General features: G+C 36.0%; 1 protein-coding gene across 1 annotated transcript in view; it reads left to right on the forward strand.

Annotated features, from left to right (window-relative positions):
- Nucleotides 1-23,702, forward strand: part of zgc:174356 — a 74,042-nt gene extending 50,340 nt beyond the window's left edge. Inside the window, exon 7 of the mRNA NM_001328606.1 lies at nucleotides 23,345-23,702. Within this exon, the coding sequence (NP_001315535.1) occupies nucleotides 23,345-23,396 (52 nt within the window). The 3' untranslated portion in view covers nucleotides 23,397-23,702. The remainder of the gene's footprint in view (nucleotides 1-23,344) is intronic.
- The last annotated feature ends 3,176 nt before the right edge of the window (nucleotides 23,703-26,878 follow it).

Below are 26,878 nucleotides of genomic sequence, written 5' to 3' on the forward strand. Positions count from 1 at the left end.
AAACGATGTTCAACAAAGCAGGAAATTTTCCCAGTATGTCTGATAATATTTTTTTTCTTCTGGAGAAAGTCTTATTTGTTTTATTTCAGCTAGAATAAAAGCAGTTTATCATTTTTAAACACCATTTTAAGGACAAAATTATTAGCCCCTATAAGCAATTTTTTTTTTCTGATAGTCTACAGAACGAGCCATCATTATACAATAACTTGCCTAATTACCTTAAACTGCCTATTAACCTAGTTAAGCCTTTAAATGTCACTTTAATCTGTATAGAAGTGTCTTGAAAGATATCTAGTCGTATATTATTTATTATCATCCTGCCAAAGATAAAATAACTCAGTTATTAGAGAAAAGTTATTAAAACTTTTGTGTTTAGAAATGTGTTGAAGAAATCTTCTCTTTGTAAAACAGAAATTAGGGAAAAAAATAAATACGGGGGCTAATAATTCAGAGGGACTAATAATTCTGACTTCAACGGTATAAAATAATCCAAATTAAACATTAAAATGTTTCTCGTGTCACGTTTTATCAATTTTGTTTAGATTCCAATTACAATACAAATATTTTTAAGGTTGTTTTTTCAAACTGAGATTGTACTGAGCAATAAATCTCCAAACACTTTTTAGTTTTATTCATATCTATATTCTGAAGGTTTAATGAGTATACATTCATACATAATTTGCCTGATTACCTTTACATATTAATTTAGCAGAAAGTGATTTATAAATAAGGATAGTATATACATACATTTCATTCTACAATTGAGCTTTTCTTTGTTGGCAGTATTTTCTAATTAGTTATAAACAAGGCGAAAACAGCTTTGACTATGTGCAGAAAGAAAACAAGACTTCATCCAGTGTTCACATTTTTTTAAATTATCTTTTAAAGAATTATATGCAAATTAACAGATATTTGCTTAAGTAATGACTCATATAAACAGGATTTTAGAAAAGTGCCTTTATTGATATTGTTAATTTCAGATGAAAACTGCAGCCAATTGTATGTACTGTAAGTTTATGTTTCGGAGTTTTGCAAAAAGGCTGGCACAAGCAAGATTTCCTATTTTCCTGGGTGACAAACCTATCTTCCATCTGAAATACTTGATTTCACACAGATTTTATTTGGATAGATGTACATGAACAGATGATCAATTAATAAAGACTTATTTTGGTTGCTTGCAAAATAATATAACCTTAAAATGCTTCCCTTGTAGTGCATAATATGTACATTTATACATTTTGACATTCGTAAAACATAACAAGCTCCATATTTATATCAATATTTAGTGAGTAAACAATTTTCTGAAAAACACAGAGCAACAAAATAAATTAAACATGAAATGCTGTGGTACAAACGCTAAGAAGTTTTTTTTTTTTTTCCTTTAGAAAGCGAACTTCAGTCTTTGTTTTATTTACAACTTTTTATTTATTCATGATGCGTTTGTTTATTTCTGACAAGGAAATTTTGTCTTAATGTTACTTGTTTGTTTTTTAAAAGACTTATTTCATATCTACACTTGAAGTGGAAAACTTCCACGTAGTACTTTTTTTTCAGTTGAGTCCAACGACTTTTGTTCCTTTTCACAATAACGAAATTTACAGGGACGTATATAATATTATTAATATCGATCAATATGTAAAGATATCAATAAATATTAACATTGACGATAAATGTTTCTCTAGATTTTTGCACATCACCAGATAAACACTACAATACAACTTAATGTCCATGATTTGCAATATAAAGTTTTTGTCAGCTGTCAATTTCCAATCTGTCAGTTTTCTTAGTAGATACGTCTATTCCAGAAGCTTACTCTACAAATGTGTCTTACATTGTATATGCCAGTTACACATGACATGGATTCAGCTGTGGCCGGAAGTCAGTGATTAGAGTTTAGAATTAAAAATTATATTTTTGTTACAAAAACACATTGATCTGCCTCCTAAGGGCTCGCTCACACTGAATACGCCTGCTTCTAAAAAGGCAACATGCGGCACTCAGGAATGGGTTTTAAATAAAAATGCAGCACAAGGTCCACGTGATTCAATATTATGATTGTGATGAAACTACTACAATAATGGACCAATTAAAAATAGGAAAACATGTGATGATAAATGCCTGAATGTCAACTTTCAATGCTCAAATGTCAACTTTCAACTATAAACAGATGCTTGCAATGGTTGCCCCAACTCTGAGCTCTTCTGATTGGTCCACTGCTTTTAAAACTGACAGTGATGAGCTGCGCTGTGTGAAAGTTGAAGATCTTTCAACTTGACACAATGTATAAAAAAACAAGCTGATCACATGCGCAACACTTCAAAAGACGCGAGGAGCCAGCATATCGATCAAACATGACCGTCAAGTGCATATTTACATTTAAAAACAATAGAAAAGTAGTGCATTGGACAGGAAAAATGCAAATCCTCTGTGTGATTTTTTAAATTTTTTGTAGGGGGTCCAAATTCGCTACATGTAAAAGTGTATGTGACTAATAAAGCGTTCATCATCATTCTGTGTGAACGGCCCCTAAGACTTGCATTAACCAGCTGGCTGTGCAGAAGTTAAAATAAAAGCCACTAGCATCCTTATACAGCATTGAGCTACAGTAAGATACCATTTAAAACTACTCCGACTATGATCTGAAAGGGAAAAAAAATGTTTCATTTACATTGAGAATAGCATTAGAGTGGGTAAATTATGGGATGATAACAATATTTTCTTAAACTACTGTACATAATACAGAGCAGAAAATAAGTATTGAAAACATCACCATTTGTCTCAGAAAACATATTTATTAAGGTGCTGTTGACTAAATGTTGGTAACCACCAAATAAATCCATATATGCAAAGAAAACTAAACTAATTAGATTACAAATGAAGTTATGTGTGATAAAATGAAATGATGCAAGGAAAAAGTATTGAACACATGAAGAGATGGAGGTGTTGAAAAGCAGTGAAAGCCCAGACAGCAGCTGAAATCTCTCAGTAGTTATTCAGTCCTTTGTCATTGTAATTGCAAATTAGCTGCTTCAGTCCAACATCTACATTAGCAGGAGAATAAGAATGTAACTAGAGTGGACATTTTTAGCAAGGCAGTGATCCAAAACACAGCCAAGGAAACTCTCAAATGCTTTCAGAGAAAGAAAATCAAGCTGTAGAATGGCCCAGTCATCCTGACTAGAATCCAGTAGAGAATACAAAATAAAGATCAGATTTGATAGACAAGACCCACAGAACCATCAAGATTTTTACACTCACACCTGAGCATTTCATTCTCCATATGAGAGACGTCTTTAAGCTGCCATCACCAAAAAAAAAAAAAAAAAAAGTATTTTATATAAAAGTATTAAATACATATACAATAGTTCAGTACTTTCTCCTTGTGTCATTTCATTGTTTTTACATTTAATAAAACTCATTTTACAGATGTTTTATTGTAGTTTTATGTTTGTATTGTTTAGGTTTTTACCAAAATCTGGTTCAATTCTATGCAAACAGCTTCTTTAGAAATATTATTAAGAAAGTAAAAGAAGATATAGTATTAATAAGAAAGAAAGAAAGAAAGAAAGAAAGAAACTTTTTCAAAGCAAACGTATGCAAAAGCTCCATCCCAGCCTTCACTCACATTTTTCTTTCACATGTGCATCGTGAGGGACGTCAGTCAAACCGAGGAGGAATTGCGGAGCGTATGATATCTGACCCTATGGAATATTGATGAGTGTGAGAGGAATAAAAGGGAATAAAAGAGGAGTAATGACAGAGTCCGGGTGGCTGAATAAGAGCAGTCTGAAGCTCTGTGGTGCCACTGACTCAAATCAGAGTTTACACAGAGACTCTGGAGACTACAGACTTAAGACCTGCTCTTAATCCATCCATCAAAGCCTCTCTCTCATTACGCTCCACAATTACTGGGACTATGAAGGGCTTGTCTGTTAAAATCTAACTTCAAACAGACTTTTTTTTTTAATTTAATCGCTTCGGCAGTCTTTCTTTCTTATTCATCTCTGGCCTCATATTCAAGATTTTGAGTGTGATTAAATCTGCTGTGTTGTTTAGAAAGAGTGTTTACACCGGTAGCACGTGACTGCAGTGCCGAAGCAAAACAAGGTTGGGTTTTATAAATAATTGAAGCACACAATGACCTCGCCAGACTTAGCTTTCTGTGCGACCATATTTTCTGATGATGTAATGTCATATAGACCACTGCAAGTGTGCTTTATGAAGAAGAACAAAAAAAAAAAAAAAATATATATATATATATATATATAAATATATATAAAATAAATACATAAATAAACGAACGAACAAATAAATAAATAAATTAATTAATTTAAAAATAATATAAAATAATAATTTATGAAATAATATAACAATAAAATAATATTAAATAATATTAAATTAAAGTAAATTTAAAAATACATTTTAAAATATGTGAAATTAAATAATAATAATAATATATATATATATATATATATATATATATATATATATATATATATATATATTTTTTTTTTTTTTTTAAATAATAAAATAAAATAAAAAATAAATAATATAAAAACTTTTATACATGAACTAAAAAAATGTTTAAATAAAAAATTACATATAAAAATAAATATAAAAAATTAAATATTTGAACAAAATAAAATACTAAATAAAATAAATAATATAAAAATATTAACAAATAATATAAAATAACATAACATAAATATATATGATAACATAAGTATATATTTCTGATTTACACATTGTTAAACAAAAAATATTTTTAAATACATTATTTACAATTATTTTAAATACCAATTTGCAATGACAATATGAAAGGAAAGATGTAAGAGGCACATTTTTTTGGCTACAACACTTCACAATGCCTTACTCAATAATCTCATTTTGCATTGGACTCTATATTTTGCTTTTTTTTACAAACTGTGTGGAATTAATCAATATTCTTTGGTAATGGACACCATGTTACAAATTCTGTTGATGCAGCGAGAATTATAATTATCCATATTTATGTAAGTGTTGAAGGGGAGGATTGCAAGTGTGGTTTTTCAGTAATGTGTCAAAATGTTTATGGAGATTTTCAGTCATCCATAACGCAAAGTGTGAGGTAAACAAGAATTTAGGACTCGCTGAAGATGTTCTGCCGCTAATTTAGGCAAAAACTGCTGGAACTGCTGGTTATCTCACATTCATATTTTAGAGAGGTGCAACGAGAATCATTTTTCACACTTCAATTGCCATATTTGTGTAAACACACACAACTGAAATAGTAGTGTAGTGAAATATTACCAAATAAAAAAATAAATAAAAAAACACAGGAAAGATGTTAATTCTTGTATTTGATATTATATTATGTTACATTAAATACAACTTAATTGAGTTTTTAAAATTGAGCTTTTAACAAAAAATTTAAATTTAAAGTTTTTAGATTAAGATTTCCAAGATCAAGCTGGTCGCTGTTAAAGCAATGGTTTTACTCAATTTCTAAAATAAATAATCACTTTTGAATAATATTATAACACCATCTTAAATATATGAGTATGAGTTATAACAGAGCGATGTTGTTTTTATAAAGTCAAATTTTCAAAGCAATGACAAAAATGTGTCAACAATTGTCAACTTTGCATTTAAAATGACATAACTGAATGGGGCAGGGTTGAGAATTAGCACCTCCAAGTCCGAGGCCATGGTGCTCTACCGGAAAAAGGTGGTCTGCCATCTTTAGTTTGGAGGGAAGTTCTTACCTCAGGTAGAGGAGTTCAAGTATCTCAGGGTTTTGTTCACGAGTGAGGGAAGGATGGAATGTGAGTGTAATAAAGTTCCTGGCCCTTTTGGCCGCCGGGAAGAAGGAGGCGGAGAACCGACTCAGCTTTAAAATATTTATTAATAACAGTGACGGCAGCTCCTCACAGAGACTGCCGTCTAAACCAAAACAAACAAACTGAAAGCAAAAGCAAAATATGTCCGGGCCTGGTCATCTCTCGGCTTCCTCTGCCATCGTTTCTCCTTTTATGGTCCAGAGCTCCTTCCGTGGGACTCGAGGCAGGTGCGCACCACAGGTGTATCCACTTATGTGGTGGCCTCACTCCGTTCCCACGGCTCTCGGCCATGCCCCCTTGTCACAGTGAGATTGACAGGCGGATTGGTGCAGCTGCAGCAGTAATGCAGTTGATGTACTAGTCTGTTGTGGTAAAGTTGGAACTGAGCCAAAATGCAAAGCTCTCGATTTACCAGTCAATCTACGTATCTACTCTCACCTATGCTCATGAGCTCTGGGTCATGACCGAAAGGACAAGATCTCGGATACAAGCGGCCGAAATGAGTTTCCTTCACAGGGTGGCTGGGCACACTCTTATGTATAGGGTGAGGAGCTTTGACACCAGGGAGTAGAGGAGCTCAGAGTAGAACCGCTGCTCCTCCAAATCGAGAGAAGCCACCTGAGGTGGCTCGGGCATCTGTTTCGGATATCTCCTGGACGCCTACCTAGGGAGGTATTCCAGGCATGCAGACCCAGGGCATGGTGGAGGGATTATGTCTCTCGGGTGGCATGGGAACACCTCTGGATCCCCCTGGAGGAGCTGGAGAAAGTGTCTGGGGAGAGGGAACTCTGGGGTTCTCTCCTAAGACTGCTGCCCCCACAACCCAGCCTCGGAAAAGTGGCAGAAAATGAATGAATGAAAAAAATGAATAACTAAACGAATGACAATTACTGTTAGTTGTCATAAGCATGCTTAAAATTTTTAATTTTTCAGGTCATGTCATGACACAAAGGTGTCGTCTCATTAGCAATTTAAAATAATTGCCTTATATTTTAGTAATAGTTCTAAAATTAATTATAGTTATTTATTTGATTCAAATCTGAAGTTTCAGGCATCATTACTCCAATCTCCAGTGTCACATGATCCTTCAGATATCGATGCGCACAATACACCTCATCTTTCAAGATGCGCCTCGTCTTCAAGATACACCTCTTCTTATTTTTCTTTGTTTTTGTTTGATTTTCGTGATGATGATGACGATGATAATGATTCACATTGATATCCAAACCATCTGGAACCATGCACAGAGTTTTGCTAAACCTCTTCTGATCGCCTAAACTGGATTTATTCTGTCTTTCAGTAAAAACAAATCCACTACCCAAGGTGGACCTTTATTGCAGTGCTTGGAGCCAAAACGCGCGTGGCAGTTTGTCAATACATTCCTCTCGTTTTAATTGTTTATTTATTTATCGGTTCTTCAGCAGAAATGTGTATTGGCGTTGGCCTGGGGGGAAGTACAGTGCTCAGATCCTCCGAGTAAATTGTGTGTCTGGTTTTCGTGCCGGTTCCATGAAAGCGAGCGTCGCGTTTGCGCTCTGAATCTCTAATGATGGAGAGATGCAGTCTGCACATTAGAAAACAGATTTGTGAGGTCAAAATATACACTGCTTTAACCTCAAATTTGGTAAAGCAACCGTTTTTCATGTCTGTGAATTCATTTGATATTGGAGAGATGTTGTTAAGATGAATGTCTGATGAATCTTGACCTTATTGGATGGACGTGGATGTGCGTGTGTGATTGTGAATGCAGGAGGAGCTCTTTTGCATGGTTGACTTTAAATATGCAAGACCCCTGAGACTCGGTTTGTTTGTTTATACTCTTGTTCTATTTTCTTCATGAATAATTACGTCTTTTCTCAGCCAAAAACAAGAGCGTGGAGGCTCTGCACGTGTGTAGGTTATGGCCCAGTGCCTCAAATGAAGGGTCATGACAAAAGTTGTATTCAATAAGATTCCAAATGTGCAGGAATCAAATAAAATTAACATATTTTAATCTAAAATATAATGTAATTGATTAATAATTGTTTTTTTATTTCAAGTACATTTGTTTTTATTATTATAGTGATTATTGTTATTGTTGTTGTTGTTATTATTATTATTATTATTATTATTAATATTCTCTGTATTATTTAATAATCATTTAAACTACTAACAAGCATATAGTTATATTCCTAAGGGCTAAAATATGTGTGTGGTTACGTGTGTGTATATATATACAGCCACACAACAATGAACTAACACTAACATGAACTAATAATGAATAATACTTGTGCTTATTAAAAATAAATGTTGAATAAAAATGTTTCTACTCCAATAATAAAATTGGATTCTCTGCCAATATTTTGGCTGATATTTCTTGCCACTATCTTTGGGCTGGGTCAGGCTGGACTGTGATCAAGAATCTGTGTGTGTGTGTTTTTTTTAAAGTCATTACTTTAATTTCATTAACCCATTTTACATCCTAATGGATCGACATATTTGAACAACTTCTAATCTAAAGCTTGCAATGTTAAAAAAAGATTTTAAACTTTAATTAGTAAGTGCAATATGACATTGTAAATGTGTCTTACGTCTGTATCTGGAGTGAAGATATGCTATGCTGCTTTTCAGTGTAGTGGATTTGATTCAAATTACAACATGCCGAGTCTTACTGCCATTTGATTAGAAGACAATTGGCCACTCTCATGGACTACCCAGGAACAGCAAAAAAACATGAGTTGACATGTGGTGTCCATTATGAACACAAGGTCCAAAGGGTTTAATTAGCCTAACTGGTTGGAAAACCATGCCATTACTAGAAACATTATACAAATATTTTAGCAAAGTCAGCCTAAGCAAATCTGTGGGTTTACAAAGTTGCACAATTTGCAATAAAATGCTTCATGTCTGCTCACGCTCTGCACTGACTGCACTACTGCATGCGATATGAAAGGTTTAATCTGTTAACATGGACAATGAAAAAAACATGGGCTGCTCACGCTCTGGTCACACATGCGGTGTGGTGTAAAGTAACTAATTACAAATATTCAAATTACTGTAATTGAGTAGTTTTTCTCAGGAATTGTAATTTAGTAAGTAGTTTTAAAAATGTGTACTTTTACTTTCCTTTGAGTAAATTTTAGTACAGTAATCAGTACTTTTACTTCACTACTTTTCTTCAACCTGAAGTCACTACTTTATTTTTTTCTTGTCTATGGGGATTAGAAAAATCAGTCCTGTGATTCCTGTCCAATCAAATCTCACATAGAAGGTATATTGCCTCATAATGAACTACCTCAAAATAGGGTTGATCAAAATTAATAAATAAATGCAATTATAACATATGAATTGATGTTTAATGATGTTTAAACTTAATTGATGTTTAAACTTATTATAAATTTATATTTACATTGTTCAATTATAATGAATAAAATAAATATTTTTCTGTCAAATAATTTTGTGGCTAAAAAGTATCGGTTCAGGCACCGTTTTGGCACCAGTACTGTTTTAAAATATCGATTTAGCACCGGCATTGAAATAACCCTAAACAATACCCAACCCTACCTCAAAATATGTGCACTTTATAATTGCAGCAAACTGTTTGGAAACATTAAGAGTGCACAAGATGTCCAAAATCTTGACATGCATTGACCCAGAGACTGTTAAGATGCTTGTCACTGATGAGAAGATGACAGATGTTTAATGTATTATGATCGAAATGACCTGAAACATCCAGCAGGCACAACATGTCAACATGATGTCAGAATGAAGTTGCACCCAGTGTCATGAGGATGTTGCATTTTGTTTTTTCATGAAAATCATGGAAGTATCAGCATGTGATGCCAAAAATGTTGTTGGATGTTTGCTTGACATTGGATTTTGGTCACTTTCCAACACAACCTAAAGTCAACCAAATATCAACATCATTTGATGTTGTTATTGAACAAATAATACTGTCCTTAGACGCTGGCTAGACAATCTAACCAAATGTTAATGTCCTATGATGTTGTGTGCCTGCTGGGCAAGAACTCGATGCCCTACTGAATGTTACGTTTACACACACATGCACAAATTACATGTAAACGCATCAGCTGTTAAAAGCGTAATACTCACTACTCACTACTCTTGAGTACTTTTGAAAGGGCTACTTTTTATTCATACTTTGAGTAATATTTACAACAGATACTTTTACTCTACTTACACTACATTTTAGGCAAGCAATGGCACTTTTACTTGAGTAGGATTTTTCAGTACTCTTTCCACCGCCGGTGTGAAAGAGGTGATACCAAAAAAAAACAGGCACTTCCATGATGAACAGACACATGAAGCAGGCTTAGCATGGCAGAAAAGATGATACTCAGCCTTCAATGTTCTCTTTTTTTTACGATCCATTCTGAATAAACAAACAATAGTTTACATGATTTGTTGCATTATTCATTAAGATAAATCCAAACTCATTTCTGTAGTTCAAACAGCTCAGAATTGTATTTTGTAGTCTGTTATAATCGCCCACGTTTTAAAAATAGTCAAGGTTAAATTGGGCTCGGGCTCATAATTACAGTTAATGTGTCAGACCGGGTCAGACATGGACACAAGGTGCATTGGCTTGGTTAGGGTCAGGTTTATTTTTTTGGGTCCAATCTAAACTCTATAGTAGATGCATTGTTTATTGATTCATTACACTACTGGAACCCTGCAGTAAAGTGTTATCAAATTATGCTTTGTTTGTTCAGGTAAGTCATAGTTGTTATTTATAAATGAAAGCATTTTTATTATAATTTAAAAAATAAATTAAATGTTAAATAAAGGAGTCCATAATTAACTAAACATAATCAAAGGGACAGTTTACCTTCACATGATGTTTGTTATTTCTTACTGATTTAAAATTAGCTAAAACAGCACAATTCTTGAGTTTGTTGGGAAAACGTGATAGTTTTATGTTTAATTTTCTTAAATTTGTAAACTCTAATAGCTTAACTTAATTCTTTAATGTTGTTTTAACACAAATCTATTGTGGAACCCAGCATTTTTAACAGTGTAGACTCTTTTTCTATAGAACAAAAATTTCAGTTATAATTATGCAATTATTCGACTTCAGTGCAGCTCATGCAGCCAAGCTGAACCCAACTTCAGGACAAAGTCAATGCCAGTGACCAGCCAGCACTATTTAGCAGCTGTACTCTCTCATTAAGCATGGAAATAAAGGCCTATCTGAGCGTCTGCCAAAGCCCAAATGCAGTCAGACTGAGGCGTGTGACACACCTGCACTCTGTCTGACAACAACAATTAGCCGTCCACACTGAGAGTTCCACACAATCACTTTAATTAGTGTCAGTCAACGTCCATATTGTTCAAGTCGAGCTGGAAGCAGTGGCTTCTGCATATTTATTATTGACCCATCAAAGAGTTAAAAAACTATTATGCTCTTATAACAAGCTGTTTCTCTTTCGCTCGTGTCTAAAAAGCAAGCCTAGAATATTTATCAGGAGATGGAGATGGATTTAGATTAATATGTCTGAAAATGGGAGAAAGTGCTTTTTCCGAGGGTGTATTTGCAAGTTGCAAGCAAATGATTAATTCGGCCAGCTGTTGTTGTTAAAAGTATTAGTCAAATTTATGGTGTTATTTATTTTTTTCATTAGCTGGAAATTGGTTCTTTATACTCTAAGACCAGGATACAGCAAGTCGGCGGTCAGTATAAGGCTGCCCCTCACATCAACCGGAGTTTGCCCAGCTAAGAATGTAGATCTCATGTTAGCCGTTGGGGACAAAGAGCAATCCGATTGGCTGTTCAGTTATGAATCAGTAAGAAAAAACAAAAACTGAAGTGGCCAAACTAACATTAAGTTCAGACTGCACAAAGTAGTTTTTCAAAGTAGTGGCATCCAGGGCTTAATTTGTGTTTTGAAATCTGATCTGGCACCTCTTTTTGCCGATCCCCCTCCTCAACCGACTGCCTCCCCCGTCCGCTGTTCACGTTCACTTTCCTCTGCGACTCCCCAACACTCTTTACTTTTGTCCGTACCACCCCTCCGCCATCCAACGTCCCACCACCTATCCTACCTATTTCGCTATCCACTTAGGTGCGTGACACTTCTACATCCATGATTAGTATGCTGGATGCGTTGCCCCGATCTGTTCCGGGACCTCACAATTCTCATTCACACAGGCCCATAGCCAGCCAGGTGAAAGAGGTAGTTCTTTTTTCCTCAAAAAGTGGATATTTTTGTGGTTATAGGCCTCATTTAGGCAACTGTTTTATTTATGAGATTTAAATAGTGCATCTTAGTGACATTTCAAGCACTACTTAAGCTTAAATAGATTGTAGGATGGTCATCATAACCAAAAAAGTACATTTGAAAGTTTGTGAATAACAACAATAGCTAAAATAGTATTCAGATTCTGTAACGAGGAGGCTGAGGCAATGTTACAATCCATTAGCGGAAGTTTTATAAAGGGCTTGCACAGAAACATAAAGGTAAAAACAGGCAGAGAGTTGGTAACAGGTGAGCAGTCCAGATCTTTCATCAAACACAAGAGAAATCCAACAGACTTGAGTAATAAGGCAAGCGATGGGTCAAGGCAACAGCAATCAGTCCAAAACAGAGCAAAAGGGCAAAGACAAGGAACGAACGTGAGGTAAACAGGCCTGGTCATACACAGGATAGCAGTCATGAAAATCACTTGGAACAACAATCGGTAAAGCAGGTAAACTGGCAATACTTCGCTAAGTATCAGTGTCTGAGTCCTCGCTGAAATGTGCTCCAAACAGGAAGTGAGCGCAGAGGGAGCCGAGTTGAGTGAGTACTCAGTTGATGCCTCTGCTGGCATGGCGTTATGAATTAATTTTAATATTGGTCGCTTTTGGTGCTTCACACCTTTTCATTGGTCATTTTTTGTTCCAAGATACAGAATAAAAGTAACTTATAAACTGTTTTCTCTATTTAAAAACAATACAGTAGTAAAAGATGACTTCACTTCATTAGATTTTATGTTTTCTTGCATAGCTGAAATGAAGAATAAAATAATAATAAAAAAAAATTGTAAGCATTGATCAAAACTGATTAGCTTAAGTCACACCGAAGCGACAGCCAACAGAGGATTGCCTGTCAAACTGGATGACTATCTATTTTAACTTCTCCCCAAACCTCCCGCTGGCCTGCAGATACCCACACTACTGGATGCGGCTCTCATTGGCTGTAGGTAACTTCTTATGTTATTTTCAATAAGACAAATTTCACAAGGCATGATTTTGAATTGCCGACAGATCCAGATATTCAGCATACCAAATATTTCATGGATGTCAGCGACTCATTGGTAATTCTCTCAGATCGAGTCTTTTTTACTAGTTAGTTCACATTGTTTGATTGTTACTCACGTGAACGAGCACCATTTTGCCTGTGATTTCAGGCATTTGTCCGTGATTTCTCAAAACCTGTTGGCAAGTCAAAATTGGAGCAAAATCAGGGTAAACTCATGCAGTCTAAACTCAGCACAAGCAAATGATTCAAGTCAAGAAAAAAACACAGAAATAATTTTCTGTATGTGTGCAGCACTAGTTCCTGTTTCCTTTTGTGGAATGACAATACAAATACTGCCACCTGCAGGTACAGAAAGTTGTCTGTTTGGTGTGCTCACACATGGAACCAGAAGCATCTGAAGTGCAATATAAAAAAATCCTAATAAACAATTGAAGAGTTGGCCAACTCAAAACTAAAATAGACCTGCTAGTTACACCTGCCTGGGATTTAGTAGGTGACTCCAGAAAATTAAAATAAAAACAGGTGAGTTTTCCGAGTCTGCTCACTTAGCTGAGCTTACAAGCTAAACAAAAACTAAACTAAGAAATAAATTAACTACTAATTACTAATTTAAATAAAGGAACTTTGCATATCAAACTGTTAAGTAACATTAGAACTAAACACAAAAGTAACAGCTGCAAATAAGCCATAAGGGAGCAGCTACGAGAGCAATGAAGTAAGAAGGGTATTTATCCAGAATCCCTAATGATGTCATACAATTCTGGCAAGAAGCAGTGTATCCCCTATCAACCCCACCAATTACACAAAAAAAATGAGGACCTGTCAGAGACCCAAAACAACAATACTCGCACTGTTTACTCTGAATACTGTGCCGTTACTAGCAAACTAGTAGCTGATATTTATCATTTTACATCCCTGAATGATGTCACAATGGAGTCAATGTTTGCACAACATACAAGCAAGGTGTGTTTATGTTGTTTTAATTATTTTAATTATTTTATTATATATATATATATATATATATATATATATATATATATATATATATATATATATATATATATATATATTTTTTTTTTTTTTTTTTTTTTTTCATCTTGTTTATGTAAAAGCGCTTCGAATTACCATCATGTACAAAATGTGCTATATAAATAAAGTTTATGTGTATAAAGCATTATGTGCAACAATCTGTCAAGTCGGCTAGGTTGAACCAGTCAAAAGTGTGGGCTCACATAACACAGCAGTGTAAAATGCAGACATCACACCTCTGCATAATGGCTCCATGACGGCTACAAATTAGATACAAAATCCCGGAAATCATGGTGGTAGGACAGAGAATGAGCAAGAGGAAAGAGTGCCATATCAAATATAAGCCTTAAATAACAATAATAGTAAAGAAAGCACAAGTGCATGTCGCAGTGGGCATCCATCCCTCTCGCCCTGTCATTGGAGCTGCTTTGAGGCTTTCCGGTGCAGTGACCACATATATCTTACTTGCTTTCTCAGAAATGTGTGATCAAACCGTTTCACTGTATGTCAAACTTTCAATTATATTCAAATATGCAGGCATTTATAGTTGCATGGAGGGATGTCTAAAAATGCATCATGGTTCTGTGTTGCATGTACCGCCTGTGCTTTCTATGTTTCATGTTTCTATGTTTGTCCTGTGTCAGAGCACATGGCTCAGTCTTAATATAAAGACGAGACACAAAACTAAACACAAAAAACAAACAGGGTGAACAAAAACAAAAACAAGGGGGCATGGTAAAGGGAAATGAAAAAGGAACAGAAGAGCACATGGCAAACACAAGACTGAGCCATGTGCTGCTCCTCCTTGTTTAGCCCTTATCTAGCCCTCATTAAGGATGGTTTAAACTTTTGCATCGCGGCTCTCAGCACGGCCCTCACTCAACACAGCTACCAAGCCGACCAATCACAGAGCCTGCGTGATGCGCTGTTGTGACGTGTAGTTACATTTTTAGAAAGGTGCGCGTGAGCGTCGGCACCCGCCACAGCGAGGGCTATGCAACCATGCAAAGGCTGCATCAGACAATACGCGTCACTTAACACGGAAGTTTAAATCAGTCTTTAATGTAACTGTCTTCATCTGGGGGCTCATTTATCAATGCTGTGTACGCACAAAAACTTTACGTACGACAGGTTTCACGCTCACATTTGGATTTACTAACAATGAAATTAAGAGAATGTGCAATGGTCCGTGTCAACTTCACGTCTGGCGTACGTGTATTTCTTGTGTGTGTTTGTTTTATTTCCATTGGTCACTCCTAGGGGCAATTATGTTGCACACTGCAAAGTATCGCACCAACACATGTGAAAAACAGCTAACAAAATTTATAGTTGATAAAATGGGTTAATTGACCCAAAAAAAAAAATTTTAATTAATAATAATAATTATATATATATATATATATATATATATATATATATATATATATATATATATATATATATATATATATATATATATATACCAATTATGGGATTATATGTTATGGGAACATATAAAAGCATTTGAAAATGTATATATTATTGTGGCAAGTTGGCCTTGGTCAACCCATGATTCATTCATCTTCACAAACACGCGGTGGGACATGCATACTACTCCAGGCAATAAAGTGTCGCTCACAATTAAGGCAACTCTCTCCTCAAAGGTTGATAGGACAGTTTTTATTTTCCGGCCTACCTCCGATTGGAGCACCTCTAATTAATTTTCTGTGAACTTTCTCTTCTTGCTTGCTTTTGCTATTGCTTTTTGGTTTGATTTTGGCCAAACTACAGTCATTACCATATTTATACAGGGGAGGAGGCAGGGAAGGGTTTTGCGCTGGTGCATGTTGCGCTCAATTTCACGTTAATTCGGATGTACAAAGAGAAAATGCAAGAGATTCCATGTACGCAGTGTTTCATACATCTAATTTTTTTACTGCGTACGCACATCTACAGCATTGTCCATACGCAATGTTTTAGTATTAATTCAACGCAAGTCTTTATTCATGAGGCCCCTGGTCCTTGTCTGCTTTTCTTCCTTTACATTGTTCTTTCTATCCTTGTGTCTTTGCTAGTTTGTTGTATGCATTTGTGCTTTCTATTGATGTGTTTATTTCTTCTGTAGCTATATTAGTATTTTAAGTCTTTGTTTTCATTTCATTTTGCTTTTTATTCTCTAAGTTTTATTTAGTTGGTTATTGTTTTGGTTTTTGTTATCCCTGTTAGTTTTTGGGTTTTTGTCTTGTGTCTCTTGTCCTGTTCTGCCCTGCTACTTTTGAGTCGTTGGCTGCTGGATCCACCTCAAGATGGTGCTCTGCTGTGCCTCTTCCCAAGGCCTCCATAACCCCTTGCCGTGTCTGGTCTCTTTCTGCTCAGCCTATAGCCTCTTACCATCTGTGGCTGCCTTCCGAGGCTCTCCAGTACTACCCACTGTCATCACCTTTTTGTACTGTTATCGATTCTCACCCCTATTACTCATGTCTGTCAATAAAACCCCTTAATCTCATTCTGCCTTCCAAATCCCTGACATATGCAGTAGTGTGATAGTGGACAAAGGTGGCAACCTAAGTAAATAAACATTTACTAACAAAACATGCCATCCAACTCAAATGATGTGCTGTATTTAGTTATTTATGCATACCTTACTTATGAACTTACTTCTGTTTGTTACAGGTATCTGTAAACTGCTGTAAAGTTCAACAGTAATAAAATAACTTGAAACTTCCAACTTATTTTGACAATTTTTTTGCATAAAATTATTTAAAAAATAGTATTAAGAACAGTTTTGATAAGAACTGGATTTGATAAGCGATATCGGTATCATTATCGATAAAAATAAATGGCACCCATCCCTAATGTGATGCTAAAGGAATAGAGTAAAATTGAGTGAATAAAGCAAGCAAGCAAAATTAATATGAATGGCAACTACAATTTTAATCACAATCCATGAGTTTTGAAACAACATGCTGGAGCATACATTACATATCTTGTTTTAGTGTGCCTTCTCAAAACACATAGAATAAATAACACAAACAAATCTATTAAAATAAATATGAATAATTCCTTGAACTCAGGCAATGCCTATACAACTAAACATGAAGTATTTGATCAAGTGTTACTTTTGTGTATCAAAACAAAGACATTGTATTTAATATTAACCATCTTAATATTTATATAATTGAATATTATTATTCATTGAAATATATTACACAAACTACCTTGCAGTTGTTATAATACACTCACTTGACTTTGACTGTAAACGTGGCCTGGGTGTTGGTGCCACACGGGCTGCTCTGAGTATTTCAGAAACTGCTGAGCTACTGGGATTTTCACAACCATCTCTACAGTTTAGAGAGAATAGTCCGAAAAATTAAAATAGTCAACAGAACTCAATCCAACAGAGCACCTTTGGGATGTGGTGAAATGGGAGATTCGCATCATGGATGTGCAGCCGACAAATCTGCATCAACTGCGTGATACTATCATGTCAATGTGGACCAAAATCTCAAATGAATATTTCCAGTAACTTGTTTAATCTATGCTACAAAATATTAAGGCAGTTCTGAAGGCAAAAGTGCCAACCTGGTACTACTAGGGTGTAACTAATAAAGTGTCTGGTGAGTGTAGATTGTTGATGATGTCGCTGTTATTAACAAAAAGCCACACAAAATAATAATATATTCTACACATACAGCACAGAGATGTAACAAAACTACACTGAGATCTATTAATTTCATACCATTCATGAGTACAAAATTTCTCTATGCAGGAAAACATGCATTACAGTTGCATTTATGCATGTGGCTGATGTTTTTATTCAAATGCAATCAAAGTACACAAAGGAAATTAAACCTGTGACCTCTCTTTCGATTAAGCTACACAGAAAAGACCCTGAAAACTCACAAAGGCAGAGAGGTGTTGGTCTGCCCTTGACAATGAATAAACCTCCGTGTGAATTATGAATGGCCTATTTATGACACCTGGTGGCCTGGTGCCATTCCTAAGCCAACAAAGATTTGCACATACAAGTTATTATTTATTTATTTGGTTCTACACTTTTTATTTGACAATGATATATTTCTATCTTTAAATATTTAGATTATAAATAACATCTTATAGTTACCATCATATTAAATATGACAATTTGTTACACATGACTGATCAATGCACATCATTTGTAAATTCATTTTATCGCTTACATCAAATTCCTTCATATCTATTAATCAATATACCTTACATCGATTCACCATAGTGAAAAGCATATTCACACTGGCTCAACCATTTACCCACTATATAGTGTACTATCCTCTATGTTCCGTTCACCATATAGAAAACTCTAACTGTGTGCAACTTAATTTTGTGTGTGTGTGTGTGTGTGTGTGTGTGTGTGTGTGTGTGTGTGTGTGTATGTAAGTGCACTTTCTGAGCTTGCCATAGTGTAGGTATGTGTGAGTATGTTTTATCATCCCAGCTTTTTGGTGTTTTTTCCCTGCAATGATACAATCAATAAACATACTGTAGAATTCAGATCAACACATAGTCGACAAAGGCAAGGCATCTTTCTTAGCCTTACTGCCTAATGACTACAGCCCTATTGACACCCTCTGCCAATGCATTGATGAAATTACCAATTGGATGTGCTAAAACTTTCTTCAATTGAACAAAGAGAAAACTGAAGTCATTGCGTTTGGGAACAGAGATGAAGTTCTCAGGGTGAATGTGTACCTTGGCCCTAAGGGTCAAACAACAAAAAATAATGTTAAGAATCTTGGTGTGGTTCTGGAGTCAAATGTGAGTTTCAGTAGTCATGTCAAAGCAGTATGTAAATCAGCATACTATCATCTCAAAAACATTGCAAGAATTAGATGCTTTGTTTCAAGTCAGGACTAAGAGAAGCTTTTTCATGCTTTTATCAGCATAAGGGTGGATTACTGTAACGGACTACTCACTGGCCTTCTCAAAAAGACAGTCAAGACAGTTGCAGCTCATCCAGAGCGGGACAGGATTCTGACCAGAACCAGAAAATCAGAGCACAGCACGCCTATCCTCAGGTCTTTACACTGGCTCCCAGTTACATTCAGAATAGATTTTAAAGTATTACTACTTGTCTATAAATCACTAAATGGCCTAGGACCTCAATACATTACAGATACTGTATGCTCAAAGAATTCAAACCCAATAGATCACTCAGATCGTTAGGAAACTAGAAATTCCAAGAGTATAGTCAAAGCAGGATGATTTAGCTTTCAGGCACTACACCCCTCGCTGCTGTAATCAGCTTCCAGAAATGATCAGATGTGCTCCAACACACATATCCCAGCCATATCACCCTGCAGCCCAAGACCGGTTACTCACTGAAGCTAAGCAGGGCTGAGCCTGGTCAGTACCTGGATGGGAGACCACTAGGGAACACTAGGTTGCTGTTGGAAGTGGTGTTAGTGAGGCCAGCAGGGGGCGCTCAACCTGTGGTCTGCGTGAGTCCTAATGCCCCAGTAAAAGTGAAGGGTACACTACACTGTCAGTGGGTGCCGTCTTTCGGATGAGACGTTAAACCGAGGTCCTGACTCTCAGTGGTCATTAAAAATCCCATGGCACTTCTTGTGAAAGAGCAGGGGTGTAACCCTGGTGTCCTGGCCAAAGTATTGGCAATCAGGAAATCTTTTGTGCACATTCTATGACTCTGGCCTAAACCTTGCTTTATACTGTCTAACCTTGTACCTTGCTCTAAATTACTCGCTATGCATGTTATCTCCTTTGTGCTAATTTTTTGTTTCATTTTTTCGTTTCATTTGTATTCAAGGCAGTGCAGTGAGTAGCGCTGTCACGTCAAAGCAATAAGGTTGGTAGTGCGAGCCTCAGCTAGGTCAGTTGGCATTTCTTTGTGGAGTTTGCATATTCTTCCCCTGTTCGCGTGGGTTTTCTCTGGGTGCTCCGGTTTCACAAGTCCAAAGACATGCACTATAGTTGAATTGGGTAAATTGTGCGTATTGTATGTGTGTGAATGAGAGTGTATGAGTGTTTCCCTGTGATGGATTGCAGCTGGAAGGGCATCCGCTGCATAAAACGTGTGCATAAGTTGGTGGTTCATTCCGCTGTAGCGACCCCTGATAAATAAAGGGAAAAAAAACAAAAAGAGAACAAAAGAATGAATAAGTATCCATCTGCAAGAGCAATGCGGGGACTAAGGTGAGCGTAGGGGGGATCGGTACTGCCTCTTTTATTTGAGAGTTTTAAAGGGCCATGAAACCCCCCTCTCAGCAGGGTGTTTTCACCCCTCTAGTAAAAAAAAAAAGTCAGGAAAGTGGGTGGGAGTGTCGGGCAAAGGAAAGAGGGAAGATTTTGCATAAAAATTAGAGTTTCCATTTCACAGAGGCAAAATACACAGACACAAGGGAGAAAGACAGTGACTGTGTTTACATGGATATCAGTAATTGAATTATTTGCAAAATTCTTAATTTCTCGACTTTAACTGCAGTTTAGCACTTTCACTTTCATTCAGGAACATTTCATGCATGCTCCCCGTGACAAATGAGAAATTGGATGCAAGGATGAACATCTGGAAGAGTGTAGTTTTAATGGAATGTTTGATACCGCATTGTGAAAGGGAGAAAAAAAAAACCCCAGAATTTCTCTGTAAGTTAAATGCACTGGGTAGGTAGCGTCAGAAAGCCGTGTGTGTATAGACTGTCCTGTCACAAAATACGGCGATTAAGTCAAAAATTTACTTTGATTAAGGTGTTTACATGTTTACATTCGGAGAGCAGCATTTGCAGACGATCTTTTAGGCTATAACATTGTACTATAATACTGCAGTGATATAAATGTGATACTGCTGATGATACGAACTAACTTTGCCATTCGAATGAACAAACAAAAAGCACTGATCACACACACTTACCAAATCTGTAGAGACAGGACAGTCAACACCAACTGGAACTGCATCTTTTTTAAAAGGAGATGAGCGACAAATCCAGAATTTACCATTTCCAGATGAGAAAAGCTCTCGGGTAAAAAATGCTCCTTACAAACGTATTGGTCATACTTTACAATAAGGTTCATTAGTTAATGTTAAGTAATGCATTTACTAACATGAACAAACAATGAACAATACATTTACTACAGTATTTATTCATGTTAATAAACGTTAGTTAATGAAAATACAGTTGTTCATTGTTAGTTCATGTTAACTCATGGTGCATTAACTAACGTTAACAAGCATGGACTTGAATGTTAATAATGCATTAGTAAATGTTCAATTATGTTTAATAAATGCTAAACAAGTGTTGTTCATGATTAGTTCATGTTAGTAAATGCATTTACTAATGAACCTTATTGTAAAGTGTTACCAACGTATTTCTGCCATGTGTCACGTGCACTTTAATCCACACATGAGTTCAGCTGTGCTCTCATAGCGTAAATATGAAAACTATTCTTTAAATTCTTGTCCTTCCACTTGTTTTGGCAACACAACGTGGTGTCACTCTGCCTTTTGAATACTGTAACAGGTAAAAACAGTCTTCGAAGCTATCATGCACATTGAGGTTGCACCACATACACAGTAGATTAGATTGGCGCTGATTGGTTTGAGCCAAGTCTTTCTCATGAATAAATGCTGCACTCTCAAGAGACGTCACAATGCTCACAGTTACTGACATTCAGTCTCCACGCTGTAATACACACAAGTATCTAATCGCCGTAACGCAGCTTCAAAAGTTTGTTTTAACCGGAAGAACGAATTTGCTCAAAATAACGAAAAAACAACCATTTTTCACTTTTTAGTTATATATATATATATATATATATATATATATATATATATATATATATATATATATATATATATATATATAAATATGGGTATATATTTATATTAAATAATATATATATATATATATAAATATGGGTCCTAATAGAGTTTTTAGCAGCGTGGGACACATATATGACTGTCAACATCTCAAAAAAATGTGTTTTGATGATTCGTGACCCTTTAACATCTGGTATGTGCAGTGCGAATGTCTTGTGGTAAAAGCAAAGCAAATCCTCACACCACCTAAATTCGGCTGAAATGTATAGTTGTAACTTGCATTACTGAGATTTTTAATGAGTAATTATACTACAAAAATATATAGTTTATATAAATTAATGTTATTTATATATGAATGTTATATTACTGTGTTACAGCAAAACTAATACTGAAATCACCTTTGTAATGTGTTACTCTCAACAGTGTTGGGAGTAACACATTACAATCAATGCAAGTTATAGAATAATATTACTTTTCCTCTAGTAAAGTAACACATTTCTTTCAAAACATAAGTAATAATATTTGAGTTACTTTCTGTTCAATTAATTAGCTCATAAAGATTAATTGCATAATTAAAATTAAAGTTGTTACAATGCTGTTTATTCATAAGCTAATTTCAAGAGGATCACGTGATTATGATTAAACATGTCTGGTTCTGCATTAGCATGTATGATCCACCAATCAGGCCATTCCTAACCCACTATAAAGAGAGAGGGTTTTTCACTACAGTCATCTTTGATTTGAAGAATCCCCCCTTACACCCCTACCTCTTCACCTTTCCCTCCATAGGGTGGCATGGTGGCCCAGTGGTTAGCACTGTTGTTCACAGCAAGAACGCCACCTGTTCTAGTCTTGGTTGTGCTGGTTTAAAAAGGTGTGCTATGGCACATTGTTGGCGTGTTGCTATTTTGAGAAACTGAAATTAAAGCTGTTCTAAAGTAAAAGGCAGAGCATGTTAGTTATGTGCCTATGCAGGACCAAAACACGTACAAATGGCTTAATACACACAGGATGTACCGCAGTACACAAATATGTTGGTAAGGAAGTTCTCAGATAACATTATCCTGAAATATTATTGATGTGTTTTTTAAAGGTAAATAAAGGTGTGTGTTATGCACTGTGTTGTTAATTGCAGAGCTTCTCTGTTAAAAATATATATAGTTCTGAAAGAGATCAAGCCTCAGCCAGGTAATAAAAAGTAACCCAAAAGTAGTGTAATGCATTACTTACTAATAAAGTAACTAAGTAATGCAACTAGTACCTTTTTGGGGAGTAACTTAATAATGTAATGCATTACTATCAAAAGTAACATTCCCCAACACGGACTCTCAACACTGATTACCACACAGCTTCTGTATCATGCTGGCTTTAAATCACTGGGGCGAATATGACTTAAGAAAGACATTTTGAGTTTAAGTGTTTTGTGGCACCTCTTCTTCATGTGACTGACATGTCTCTCTGTTGGCTTTTAGGTGGATTAGTGAGTTGCCCAGCACTCATCCTCGCCTCGTGCTTTCAGACTGAATCTCCTCCTTCTGGGCTACTCTTCCAGCACCAAGTGGATCAATGATTGGATATTGCACTCTTTTCTATAAGAAACTGATCTTCTCTTAAAGTCAAGCTAAATGCTTCTGCCTCAGAGAGAGAAAATCTTTTTTTACACGAGGAACACACAACTTCCTGTAGTGGCACACATTCCACTATAAACAACTTGTGTGATCTTACTTCAAAAGTGAATGAAACACAGACAAATTCACCAGTTGCACTTTAAAACTGATTCTTTTGTAATATATGTAAGCATTGTACAATAAATTTCAAGCTACAGAATGATTTCATGCAGATTTCAGCCTTTTCTTGGTTTCTCTAGAGAGCTGAAATGCAATGAGCATTCAGTGAGGAAGCTTTAATAACCTCTTAATAAAATTAGAACGGTGAAAAGGTCAACTCCACAACTGGAAGAAGTAAATGAGAATCACTGCAGTAAATTGTTGTCTCCGATAAGCCATTCAACACAATTAGACTGACACTGGGAAGAATCCTGGAATCATCCAATTAAATGCATTTCATGCAGTCGTGGAAAGCTGAGATTTAGTATTTTCTCCATTAACCGAGCTGCAAATGCCTCTTTGTAACACTGCAGTCAACAGCCAAACGTCAAGCAAAGGTATTCTTTTTGGGGAAATCTAAATGTGTAAGTCAAGATCAAACAGGTTTGATTTGTTTATGGATATTTGACTTTAAAAGTAAGTTTCTTTTTTTCAACTTTACACAAGAGTGACATGAATGAACAGATTTTGCGCATGGTACAGCTCTACATGGAAAAGCCTTGTCATAGCAATATGACTGTGTTGACTGGATAATGAAAAGTGTTTGACAGGTGATGATAACAATGAAATAATATGTGATCTATTTACATAATTCAAAATAAATCTAAAATAATTGTAATATTTTAATAGAGGTCTTAATTGTAATACTTGCATGGTTGATATGCATATATATGTATGCCTGTAAAGTGTGTACTCTGCTCAAAAACAAAAATGGAACACATAAACAACACAATGCAACTCCAAGTGTTCCCTTTGTTTCTTTTAGCAGTATATACAGTACTCTGCCAGACAAAAGTCGCCTATCCAAGTTTTAGGAACAACAAATAATATCTTGATCAGATTAATAAAGGGACTAAGCCGAAAAGAAACAGAATGAATTAATGAATGAATGAATGACACCAATAGTTGTTAAAACATATTTTATTTGATAATTAATTTGTTGATTTCAACAAAATAATTAATCAGTAACTGGTTTTGATCCTACACAGAAAATACAAATTAACTCAAATGAACATTCTTTCCTCATTTGATTAAATTCTAAAGATTAAATTAAGGTTTATTTTTGGATTAAATTAATTCAAATTCACACAGTTTCAGCTTTGAAAGTCTTCTCATGTTCCTTGCTATGTCGACTTTCAAGGTGTTTAAAAGACTGGTTGTTTAAGCAATTTTCACCTCATGAAAATCTAGCAGCGCAGAGCAAATTGCACATTTCTCATTATCACCAAATTCCAAATGATCACACATAATAGATATTTCAGAGTGTAATTTGATGCTTAAAAATGCACAATGTTTTCAACATTAAATAACGCAGAGCTGGGTGTAACGCATTCCACAGTAACACGTTGTGTAGCTTATTTATAAACTAATTTCGAGAGCAGCACGTGCTTATGATTGATAGCACCTGGGGTCTGTTTCAGTAAGGAGGTTCAACCAACTCTGAGTTTAAACTTGAACTCTGAGTTGATTTACCGAGAGATTAAAAACTCTGAGTTTTCGGTTTCAGAACAGCTGATCTGAGTTGGGTCAATCAACTTTTAGTAGACCAACTCAGAGTTAAGCGCGCACACCATAGCTGCGTCCCAAATCGCATACTTATGCACTATTCTATGCCATTTTGTAGTATAAATAGTGTAAGTAGTGCGTTCACACTGAAAACTCTAAAAATAATAAGTGCACTTTAATTACCCGGATGATGCAATTATTCAGCCACTAAAATGAAGTGTGTAATGATGGACACTTCACGCACTCAACGACCACAGGTTTGCTCACGTAGCGGAAGGGGTGGAGCTATCGGGCGCACATGTTGGATAACTTTATTAGGGACCGAGCACCGAAACGGTGCGTAGGCCCTATTGGAATTGCTCTGTTTCTTCTTCTTCTTCTTCTTCTTCTTCTTCTTCTTCTTCTTCTTCTTCTTCTTCTTCTTCTTCTTCCGCGGAATGAATCGCGGTTTAGAGGGGCTAAACATGCCCGAAAACTCACGCAACTTTGCACACGCCTCAGAAGTGGTGAAAATTTACGTTTGTTATGGGCTTCGAAGTGGGCGTGGCAAAATGACTCGACAGCGCCACCTATAAAAATTAAACGGACAAGCCCCCGATATACGAATCACGCACATGCACGAAAATTGGCACACACCTCAAACACACCAAAACATACGAAAAAGTCTCTTGGAGCCATATCTCAAACCCAACAGGAAGTCAGATATTTTTAACTTCCTGCGGCGAAAAACTGGCGTTTTTGCCATTGTCGTTTTTGCCGGCGTTGTATTTTAACGAACTCCTCCTAGGGATTTTATCCGATCGACACCAAAATTGGGTTTTGTCATCTAAAGGCCTTGGCGATGTTAAATTGCGAAGCTTTAGAGTTTTCGTCGACGGGCGTGTCCGTGGCGGCCTCACAAACTTTAATGATTCGCCATAAAACAGGAAGTCATTATAACTCAGGCATGCATTATCCGATCTGCCTCAAAATTCACACCTCTGATAACAGTCCTGACCTGAACACGTTTACATGCCGATATCCAGATAGAGTTATAGCGCCACCTGCTGGCCACAGGAAATGACATGATTTACAGAGTAACAAACTCCTCCCACAAATTTTATCGTATCAGCACGAAATTTGAGTGGTGTTATCTGAAAGCTCTATCGGTGATATATTGTGAAGATCTAGAGTTTTCGCGGAGGGGTGTGTCCGTGGCGGCATGACAAACCTCAACGCTTCGCCATGGAACAGGAGGTCCTTCTAACTCAACCACACAATTTTGGATCTGCCTGAAACTTCACATGGTTGATAAAAGTCCTCTCCTGAACACATCTACATGCCAATATTGAATCTGTCATAGCGCCACCAGATGGCAGAAGGTAGTTTGGCTTATAACTCACCAAGAGAGTGTCTGAACAGCTTGAAACTTCACATGGTTAATTAAAATCCACTCCTGAAGACATCTACAAAACAATATTGAGTCACAGTCATAGCGCCACCTGCTGGCAACCAGAAGTTTGGCTTATAACTCCAAACAATAACTTTTAACGCCAAACAATATTCGATCTGCCTGAAAATTTACATGGTTGATAAGATTCCTTTACTGAAGGCATCTACATAACAATCTTGAGTCACAGTTATAGCGCCACCTGCTGACAGGAGGAAGTTCGGCATGAATCTGTGATTTTCTCA

This window comes from Danio rerio, chromosome 17, assembly GCF_052040795.2.
Source record: "Danio rerio strain M-AB ecotype USA chromosome 17, GRCz13ab, whole genome shotgun sequence".
Taxonomy (NCBI): domain Eukaryota; kingdom Metazoa; phylum Chordata; class Actinopteri; order Cypriniformes; family Danionidae; genus Danio; species Danio rerio.